Source organism: Rhincodon typus, chromosome 13 (assembly GCF_021869965.1).
Source record: "Rhincodon typus isolate 14 chromosome 13, sRhiTyp1.1, whole genome shotgun sequence".
NCBI classification, from domain to species: Eukaryota; Metazoa; Chordata; class Chondrichthyes; order Orectolobiformes; family Rhincodontidae; genus Rhincodon; species Rhincodon typus.
Genome location: NC_063344.1, coordinates 17,688,178 through 17,699,406, shown reverse-complemented (window position 1 = coordinate 17,699,406; position 11,229 = coordinate 17,688,178). Strand labels below are relative to the sequence as shown.

The 11,229-nt window shown below is 43.6% G+C and overlaps 1 protein-coding gene across 1 annotated transcript in view; it reads left to right on the top strand.

The window, feature by feature from the left end:
- LOC125484712 (interleukin-1 receptor accessory protein-like) overlaps positions 1-8,309 on the top strand; it is a 131,142-nt gene extending 122,833 nt beyond the window's left edge. The window contains exons 4-5 of the mRNA XM_048604536.1: positions 790-933; positions 6,123-8,309. Of these exons, the coding sequence (XP_048460493.1) occupies positions 790-933; positions 6,123-6,586 (608 nt within the window). The 3' untranslated portion in view covers positions 6,587-8,309. The remainder of the gene's footprint in view (positions 1-789; positions 934-6,122) is intronic.
- The last annotated feature ends 2,920 nt before the right edge of the window (positions 8,310-11,229 follow it).

The window sequence follows — 11,229 nt, the reverse complement described above, 5'->3', positions numbered from 1 at the left end:
CCCGCCCCCTTGACCTGTCCGTCCTCCCTGGACTGACCTATCCCCTCCCTAACTCCCCACCTACACTCACCTTTACTGGCTCCATCCCCGCCTCTTTGACCTGTCTGTTTCCTCTCCACCTATCTTCTCCTCTATCCATCTTCTATCCGCCTCCCCCTCTCTCCCTATTTATTTCAGAACCCCTTCCCCTCTCCCATTTCTGAAGAAGGGTCTAGTCCCGAAACGTCAGCCTTTCTGCTCCTATGATGCTGCTTGGCCTGCTGTGTTCATCCAGCTCCACACCTTGTTGTCTCGGATTCTCCAGCATCTGCAGTTCCTGCTAACACTGCGGACCATAGTGACCCAGAGCCTGTCCCCAAGTGTGGGCACTGTAACTAGTATGTCGAGAGAGCAAGATCCTAACTCGCTCTTTCCTCTTCCTAGTACAGGGCTGTTGATGTCTGTCCTGGTGCCCCCTACTCACCTACTGTCTAACATCTGTACAATAATAAAGGCAAAATACTGTGGATGCTGGAAATCTGAAGTCGCAAAGTGCTAGAGTAACAGAATTAACATTTCGAGTCTGGTATGACTTCTTCAGAACTATACAGGCTGCTGTAGTCCCTAGCTTAATCATTTTGCAGCATTAAAACATCAGAGGGTTCTTATAACAAGAACCACTGGATTAATGCTCAGTGACTGTGGATCACTAGATTCAATAACCTAACCAGTCCACTGTGTATTGGGTCTGGGTCTGGGCATTCACATTAAAGCTTTTCTCTCTGCTTCCTTTTCCCTCTAATTTTACAGATGGGAAGGAGTTTGATGTCTACATGTCGTACGCAAGGAATTCCAAAGAGGAGGAGTTTGTCCTCACCACTCTGCAATCTGTTCTGGAAAATGAATACGGATACAAAGTCTGTATCTATGACCGGGATAGTTTGCCTGGTGGAAGTATGTATAGCGTCTTTCAAGGTCACCTTCTGGTATTTCTTCTAGAGCTCCTGTATTCCCCTAGCCTTTTCCCTCTAGTCTCTGTCTCTCAAGGGTCATACAGTCATAAGAGTTGTACAACACAGGAACAGACCCTTCGGTCCAACTCATCCATGCTGACCAGATATCCTAAACTGATCTAGTCTTATCTGCCAGCATTTAACCCATATCCCTTTAAACCCTGTACCTATCCAATTGCCTTTTAAATGCTGTAAATGTACCAGCTTCCTCCACATCCTCTAGTAGCTCTTTCCATGCACGCATCACCCTCCATGAAAAAGTTGCCCCTCACTTGCTATCTCACCTTAAATGTATGTGTTCTATTTTTGGACTCTCCCTACCCTGGGAAAAAGACCGTGGCTATTTACCTTATCCATGCCCCACATGATTTTATAAACCTCTAAGGTCATCCCTCAGCCTCCAATGTTTCAGGGAAAATAGCCCCAGTCTATTCAGCCTCTCCCTATGGTTAAAATCCTCCAACCCCGGCAACATCCTTGTAAATCTTTTCTGAACCCTTTCAAGTTGGAAAACGTCTGTCCTATGGCAGGGAGACCAGAACTGAATGCAGTAGTCCAATAGTGGCCTAACTAATGTCCTGTACAGCTGCAACATGACATTCCAGCTACTACACTCAATGCTCTGACCAATAAAGACAAACATACCAAACATGTTGACTTCCACCCAGGAAAATCCAGTGGATGTGCTTGGCAGCTTCTGATCATGATACAAAAGATCCAGTGCGAATGTCAGTCTCCCTTCTCTAACCACCTGGTGTGTTACCATCTAATTGTGATCTCCTCTTTCTGCCAATCACACGGGGTAAGGTAGGACAACAGAGAGCAAACTGAAGGTTGCAGTTTCTCCGACTGAAGCTCAACTTTCCTTTCAGGGATTGCTTCTTCCTTTTCCCCCTCCCCTTAGATCCACAGCTTAAACCATTCACACGCTCAAACACAATTATTTTCTTGTCTGTGTTGCTTTACTCACCTGGGCTGTAACTATATCCGTTCAGTGTAAACATCAGCTTCCAACATTAGAACATAAGAACTAGGAGCAGGAGTAGGCCGTCTGGCCCTTTGAGCCTGCTCCGCCATTCAATAAGATCATGGCTGATCCTTTCGTGGACTCGGATCCACTTACCCGCGTTCTCACCGTATCCCTTAATTCCTTTATTGTTCAAAAAAAATCTACCTTTTTTTAAAAAGCGTTTACTGAAGTAGCGTCAACTACTTCACTGGGCAAGGAATTCCATAGATTAACAACCCTCTGGGTGAAGAAATTCCTTCTCAGTTCAGTCCTAAATCTGCTCCCTCTAATCTTGAGGCTATGACCTCTTGTCCTAGCTTCACCTGCCAGTGGAAACATCCTCTCTATTTCTATCTTATCTATTCCCTTCATAATTTTATATGTTTCTATAAGATCCCTCCTCAATCTTCTGAATTCCAATGAATATAATCCCAATCTACTTAGTCTCTCCTCATAAGCCAACCCCCTCAACTCCGGAATCAACCTAGTGAACCTCCTTTGCACCCCCTCCAGTGCCAATACATCCTTTCTCAAGTAAGGAGACCAAAACTGCACACAGTACTCCAGGTGTGGCCTCACCAGCACCTTGTACAGCTGCAACATAACCTCTCTGCTTTTAATTTCAATCCCTTTAGCAATGAAGGACAAAATTCCATTTGCCTTTCTAATTACTTGTTGTACCTGCAGACCTACCTTCTGTGATTCATGCACAAGGACACCCAGGTCCCTCTGCATAGCAGCATGCTGCAACTTTTTACCATTCAAGTAATAACCCTTTTCACTATTACTCCTACCAAAATGTATGACTTCACATTTATTTACATTGTATTCCATCTGCCAGACCTTTGCCCACTCACTCAATGTATCTATGTTCCTCTGCAAAGTTTCACAGTCCTCTGCACACTTTGCTTTGCCACTCATCTTAGTGTCATCTGCAAACTTTGACACCCTACACGTGGTCCCCAGCTCCAAATCATCTATATAAATTGTAAATAATTGCGGTCCCAACACCGATCCCTGAGGCACACCACTAGTCACTGACTGCCAGCTAGAATAGCACTCATTTATCCCCACTCTTTGCTTCCTGTTCGTCAACCAATCCTCTATCCATGCTAATGCCTTACCCTTAATGCCATGCATCTTTATCTTATGCAGTAGCCTCTTGTGCGGCACCTTGTCAAAGACCTTTTGGAAGTCTAGGTACACCACATCCACTGGGTCCCCATTGTCCACCTCGCTCGTAATGTCTTCATAGAATTCCAAAAGATTTGTCAAGCTTGACCTGCCCTTCATGAACCCATGCTGCATCTGCCCAACGGGACAATCTCTATCAAGATGCCTTGCTATTTCTTCCTTGATAATAGACTCAAGCATCTTCCCCACTACAGAGGTTAAGCTAACTGGTCTATAATGCCCCATCTTTTGTCTACTTCCCTTTTTAAACAGTGGCGTCACATTTGCTGTTTTCCAATCTGCTGGGACTGCCCCAGAGTCCAACGAATTTTGGAAAATTACCGCCAGTGCACCTGCTATTTCTCCCGCCATCTCTTTTAGTACCCTGGGATGCATTCCATCAGGGCCAGGAGACTTATCAATCCTTAGCTCCATTAGCTTGCCCAACACTACCTCTTCCGTAATAATGATTGTTTCCAGGTCCTCACCTACCTTCGTCTCTTTGTCTATTACTGGCATGTTATTAGGGTCCTCCACTGTGAAGACCGATACAAAATACCTGTTCGATGCCTCGGCCATTTCATCATATCCCATAACTAAATTCCCCTTCTCATTCTCTAAAGGGCCAACGTTTACTTTAGCCACTCTTTTTCGTTTTATATATTTATAGAAACTTTTCCTATCTGTCTTTATATTCTGTGCTAGTTTTTTCTCATGTTCTATCTTCCTTTTCCTTATAGCTGTTTTTGTGGCTTTCTGGTAACTATTCAGCTGGTAAATGAGGGAACAGTTGCAAGTCCATCTTTTCACATCGGTTTATTCTTCCAATTCCGGTCAAGATGGGGACATCTGCACAGATTGACTTTTTTTTTCATAAAACTCCTCCACTGGCCATAACAAATGGGAAGTTTAACCGATTGTGAGAGTCTCGGTCTGTATCAATTTTGATACAAGTAATAATTCATAGACAGGTATCTTTTGGTCGGCAAAGAAAAATGAGTTCATTTCAAATAAAACTTACTCCAACAAATATGCAAAGATGTGAAATGAAAGCAGATTTGCTGGAGAAACTCATCAGGTCATACAGCATCTACGCGAAGATACCGAGTTAATGTTTCGTGTCTGGTGACTCAACTCAACTCTGCTTTCTTCAGGGCGGCGCGATGTCTCAGTGGTTAGCACCGCTGCCTCACAGCGCCAGGGACCCGGGTTCAATTCCAGCCTCGGGCAACTGTCTGTGTGGAGTTTGCACATTCTGCCTGTGTCTGCGTGTGTTTCCTCCGGGTGCTCCGGTTTCATCCCACAGTCCAAAGATGTGCAGGTTAGGTGGATTGGCCATGCTAAATTGCCCATAGGGATGTGTAGATTAGGTGGGTTATAGGGGGATGGGTCTCGGTGGGATGCTGTGAGGTTCAGTGTGGACTTGTTGGGCCGAAGGGCCTGTTTTGATTCTATGATTCCCATCGGATGCTGCCAGACCTGCTGAGTTTTGCCGGCAGTTTCTGTTTTTGGTTTCAGATCTCCAGCACCCTCAGTTGTTTTATTATCTAAAAATGCTAAGATTATTGTCAAAAAAGGTTTAAACTGTACAAAGACAGATATGACTTAAATTCCAACACACCAAACTTTGACAATGTTTGCGGCACGGTGGCTCAGTGGTTAGCACTGCTGCCTCAGGAGACTGTGTCTGTCTGTGTGGAGTTTGCACATTCTCCCCGTGTCTGCGTGGGTTTCCTCCGGGTGCTCCGGTTTCCTCCCACAGTCCAAAGATGTGCAGACTCGGTGGATTGGCCATGCTAAATTGCCCCTAGTGTTCAGGGATGTGTAGATTAGGTGGGTTATAACGGGGATGCGTCTGGGTGGGACGCTCAGGGTCAGTGTGGACTTATTGGGCTGAAGGGCCTGTTTCCACGCTGTAGGGATTCTATGATCTGCTCTTCAAGTGGATACAGAATTGGTTGAGTAATAGGAAACAGAGTGATAGATATTTTTGGCTGGAGACTAGTCAAGTTCCCCAGGTGGCAGTTTTTGGAACCCTTGTTTTTCCTGATTGTATAGATGATCCAGATCTTGGTGTGCAAGGGATGATTTCAAAGATTACAGATTACACAAAACTTGGAAGAATTGTAAACTGTGAGGAGGACAGTTTGGAATTCCAGAAGGTCATTGGAAAGTTGGTGTTTGGCCAGGTGCATGGCAGGTGGAGCTCAATGCAGAGGAACGTGAAGTGAGGCACTTTAGTCGGAAGAACATTTATGAAAGAGTGGAGGCGGCTGGGTGTACATGTGCACAGATCATTGAAGATGGCAGAACAGGTAGAGAGAGCAGTAAGTAAAACAGTGTACCCACCAGGGCAGGGCAGCATTAACAAGAGTGAAGGGTAGGGAAAGAGGAAGGGGATTAAATCAAAATGGAATTGGTTCAATTAATATCATCTGCTCTTCAATCACAACTAGGCTGTCCTGGAGCACAGGAAAATAGGAGTGGGCATAGGCCATTCAGTCCCTCCAGGCCATTCCACCATTCACTTAACTTTCCAAACTTCCTTTTACACTATGGAGACCAGAATCATGCAGACAGTTCAAGGTGGTTTAGTATAAGCTACAGATAACACTGTCATTAACATTGAAACACTGGACCGAGTGCTAGGAATTAGGATAAGTGTAGATAGCTTGACTTAGATTCGATGGGCTGAACAGCCTCTTCAGACTGTTTAACACCATATAACAGAAGTGTAGTGTTCAGCTGGCAGAGATAGTAGGAACTGCAGATGCTGGAGAATCTGAGATAACAAGGTGTAGAGCTGGGGGTCTAGGCCCGAAACGTCAGCCTTCCTGCTCCCCTGCTGCTTGGCCTGCTGTGTTCAGCTGGCAGTGTTTGTTGTGAATGTTGACTGACTATTATTATTCATTTTTCTGTCCTGACACGCCATCTTTTTTGTATTTCAGTCATTACAGACGAGACGTTGGCTTGTATTTGGAAAAGCAGGAGGCTGTTGGTGGTGCTGAGCCCAAATTACCTGGTGAATGGGACACAGGCTCTCTTAGAGTTGAAGGCTGGCACTGAGCGCATGGCCAGCACTGGGCAGATCCGAGTTATACTGGTGGAGTTCATCCCAGTGAAGAAAGTCCGCCACGTGGCAGAGCTGAGGAGGCTGAAGGCGGTGATGGCAACCATCAAGTGGGAAGGGGAGAGGTCGCAAGATCCCAGGAGCCGATTCTGGAAGCAGCTCAGGGTTGCCCTTCCCACGAAAAGAAAAACGCAGAGGTCCGAGAGGGAGAGCAGGAGGTTAGTGTGTGACAATTGCGACTCACTTCTACAAGATGGAAAATTGCCCAGTCCTTCTGTTTCCGAGAACTGTGTACTTGCCAACAAATGTCTTAATATCCATGATTTAAAGAGCAAACAATGACTTAACAATTGTTGAATACTCTACAAAAGAAGCCAAATCCTCAATGTGTTGAACATTAACTTCTCATTTAACAATAAAATTCTTCCCGTAGACAATGCTCCTTTTCAAAGATTCTGAAATGATACAAATCCGGGGACAAGTGAATGGAACAAAGTTTAAAGATCAAATCTTCAAACTGTCGTCATACCGTTTGTGATATATAGCTTACCGGTGGCAGTATAGTGAGGAGGTGGAATTGGAACTAATAATATCCTGTGCATATTTTGTTCCAATCTCCTCCTGTCTTACCGAGCACAGCAAAGAAGGGTCGAGGCCCGAAACGTCAGCCTCTCTGCTCCTATGATGCTGCTTGGCCTGCTGTGTTCATCCAGCCCTGCACCTTGTTGTCTCGGATTCTCCAGCATCTGCAGTTCCTACTATCTCTGACAGCAAAGACAACCGTTCCTTTGCAGCATTATCCGAAAGGTTTAACTTCTAACGGGCATTTGATCTCATGCTCCCTGAATTTTCAATTGTGTCCGCGCTTTCACTACGTTCCTGTTGTTTGCCAGTCTCTAGGTCGACCAGTAATCCTGCTAGCATTTGCTTTTGTCCAATGACATTGTAGAAATTCAACCAGCCAATCAGATTTCAGAACTCTGCCTCTTCAAGTTGACTGTTTAAATGAATTTGATTCTGGAACCATCTCTGATGAAAATGACCTTCGTGTTCCACCAAAGTGTTGCCATCATGATTGTTCTTCCCTATACCTGACTTGACACTGTAGAGTATAGTGCAGTGTTGAGGAATACATTCGAGAAAACCTCCCCTTCTTGCCTTCCAGTTGATGTTCCTGATGTCTCTGATGTGGCTTCCAGCCCAATTCAGGCATGATATGAAGCACAGAAAAAGAACCACGGTAGAAGCATGTGAATGATGCTTTCCCATCTTGAGCCATCACTCCATTGCCCCACAATTGTGCCCCCACTCTCTGTGTCTCTGTTTCTGCTTTCCACAATTTAACAAGGTGGACAATTCACTGTGTTTTGGTGTTGGCTGCGGAAAGAAATCAGAAAGGAGATAGGAGAATGGGACCAGGTCAGAATTAAGCCTTTGTTCAAGGGTGGAGGAAGGACAAATGGCAAGAGTTGAATTTGTTAGTCAAATGTCAGCTGTAGTTACATTCTTAGAATCTCTAACTGGACAGATAACAAGTATGTTTTAAAAGTGGGTGGAGTTTCAGTTTTGGAACTTGAATTTCCAGTCCTCTGAAGATTTTTAATGATGGTTTTCTAATGTCATACTGCTTCTGTTAAGCCTAGAATTCAAGGGGTGATCTTCACCAGCAGGGGGTGACTGTGAAATGTCTATTAGAGGCAGATGAGCCAATTGCTTCTTAGTGAAACAGAAATTAAACTCCTTGAGGACTTTAAGGCTCATTGAATAGAAAGATTCCTACTATAAATGGTAGGCAATGGGAAATGGTTTAGAGGGAACCCAAAAAGCAAAGGAATGGTGTCTAGTTGAATTGGCAGCTTTCTTGACCCAATGCGAGTGGAATTGCTGGAGATCAAACTAATGGCTTCATTTTTTTTTTGAATAATCAAAAAGCCAAGCGAACACAGTGGATTTGGCCAGTTTCTGGTAGATGATCTGCTGGTGGACCATAAGCAGGGCCTCCTTATCAAAGAATAAAACCTGAAAGAACTGCGGATGGTGTAAATCAAGAGCAAAACCAGAAGTTGCTGGAAAAGCTCAGCAGGTCTGGCAGCATCTGTGGGGGGAATAAATCAGAGTTAACGTTTCGAGTCCAGTAACCTGTTCTGAGGAAGGGTCACCGGACCCGAAACATTAACTCTGATTTCTTTTTTTCTCCACATATGCTGCCAGACCTGCTGAGCTTTTCCAGCAACTTCTGGTTTTTGCTCCTTGCCATTGAGCTGCTGAAAATCGAATTCAAATTATGAGCCAATAAGATTAATATTTGTTGTAGTAACTGCGACAGTGTGGCAGCAATTGAGACAGAGGAGTGCACTTGCTATCGTCTCACAATTCTGGGTCACAGCATAAAATAAAAAGTTACAAAAATGGACAATTAAATATATCTGTCAACCAATCATAATGTTGGAAAAATACAATTTTTGGTTATACTATCAAAACCAAACTTATTCAGTATGGTTGGTACCAGGTCTTAGAGAGAGGACAGAAGGTGGTTTAACCTGAGGGTCATCGTGCCTCAAGTGAGGGGGAAGGTTGAAAAGGAGAGTACTTCATGGTAACCTCAGCCAGCACGGGAACTGAACACAAGCTGTTTGCGTCACTTAAACAGCCAACTGAACTACCTGATTTCCCCCACAGCTATTCATCAAGATGCAACAATTGATTACCATACTGAGTCAGTAATATAGAAGTACGTATCCCTTTCAATAGCCCCAAAATACAAGCTTCTCATGAAAGGAAGAGAAAAAAAAGACACATTTCTCTGCAGAGGTTGACTGTCTGAAAGAAAAGTGCTTTGGCCCATGGGTTATTCTTGAAAGAGAATAGATAAAACATAGTGTCACAAAGTCTGTGCCTCTGATGTTCTTGTTTGTGCGGCCAAGTCATTAATCATGCACAGTTGACTCTGTGGGTCCTTCAGACAAAGCTTGCTCAGAAAATACAGAATTGAAAAGTCCTTTCAGTCACTCTCTCCAAACAGCGGATAGGTCTCACCCTGAATGCAATAGGAATCTTTGCTTTTCAGGAATGGGAACAATCAGCTAGACACAGTCGTCACCACCCCAGTTACTTCCAATATCAAGGCACTGTCCATCCAGTCACAGTTCAAACAGCAACAGGATCTACAGTAAAGCTAGCTGTTCTCGCCAGTCGTGCGAACTCAAGGAAGCGTTGTTTAAGAAAAAAATTTAATGTTCACAGTGAATTTTCCATAACCTCTTTTTTTTATTTTTCTCTTTTAAAATAAACCACAAAAAAGGTTTCATTCTAAGCATTTTCACATCTTTAGAAATTAGTTTATTTTTTACACAATACTTTATGGAGCATCTGAATAATGTGGATTATTATTTTATTTGTTATAAGATGTGATGTTGAATTTGAGACTTACTATAAATATTGCACTACTTTTGTTTACTTAACAATTGTAAAATAAACCAGTTAGTTGATTTTTATGTGTGACCACAGAGCACTGAATCATTAATTAACCGTCGGCGATTTGGAGGGTTGGCTTTGTGAGCTTGCAGTGTTAGTTTAAGTAATAAAATTATCCAGACCAGGTGAGGATGGCGGACATTAGTGAACCAGATGAGTTTTGTGATAATTGACAATGGTTTCACTGTAACATTGCTGAGTTGAGTTTTATGTTCCATATTTGTTCATCAAATTTAAATGTCACCAGCTGTCAATGGTGTAATTTGGACTGACATCCCAAGAGAGTTAGCCTGGATTTCTGGGTCACTATTCAAGCGATGTTACTGCTATGCCACCATCTTCCCATAACGCTGTGCATATGAGAGTAAGATTACCAATCCAATCATTAAGCTTCTTATCTTTTCGATTTACTGACCAAAAAATGCCATTTCTGAAGAAGGGTCCAGACCCAAAATGTCAGCTTTCCTGCTCCTCTGATGCTGCTTAGCCTGCTGTGTTCATCCAGCTCTACACCTTGTTATCTCTCTTCTTCCACTTTGGTACTTTACAGCCTCTGGCACTCAATATGGGATTCAGCAATTTCAGGGCATGAGCACTGCCCTGCATTTTGATTAGAGGACCCCCAATTCCTTTCCCTTCCTGGCCATATCATAGTTATGTTTTAAAAACAGAGAACATTGGGGAAACTCAGTGGGTCTGGCAGTATATGTGGAGAGAGAAACAGAGTTAATATTTCAAGACCAGTAACTCTTAGAGTTATGCAGCATGAAAATGGTTCAACTCATCGGCATTGACCAGGTTTCCTAAACTTGATCTAGTCCCATTTTCCAGCATTTAGTACGTTTCCCTCTAAACCTTTCTGATTCATGTGACCCTTCCTCAGACTTTTCTGAAGAAGAGTCATGTAAAACATGAACTCTGATTCTCTCTCTCCACAGATCGCTGCCCGCTTTAAGAAGTTTAGTACATAAGAGATAGAAGCAGGAGTAGGTCCACTGGCCCCTCAAGCCTGCTTTGCCATTCATCTCCTCCTGGACTCAGTTCCACTTACCCGCTCCCTCACCATAACCCTTAATTCCTTTACTGTTCAAAAATCTATCTGTCTTTTGCTTAAAAACATTCAACAAGGTGGCCTCAACTGCTTCACTGGGCAGAAAATTCCACAGATTCACAACCTTTTGGGTGAAGAAGTTCCTCCTCAACTCAGTCTCAAATCTGGTCCCCTTTATTTTGAGGCTATGCCTCAAAATTTGTTGAGCTTCCCCAACGTCCTCTGTCTTTGTCTTTGTTATTGTGAATCACTGTCAGGCTTAACACACGTCGCCACCACCACCACATTATTATTCATTGCAAAGTGTTTCCACTGCAGTGTTCAAGATGCAGTGAGCTCCTGCTTAATTCACAATTCGTTTCTTCACCCAACTACTTTAGTTCACAACCCAAAGCAGTCTGATTTAAAGTAGCAGAGATAGTAGGAACTGCAGATGCTGGAGAATCCGAGACAACAAGGT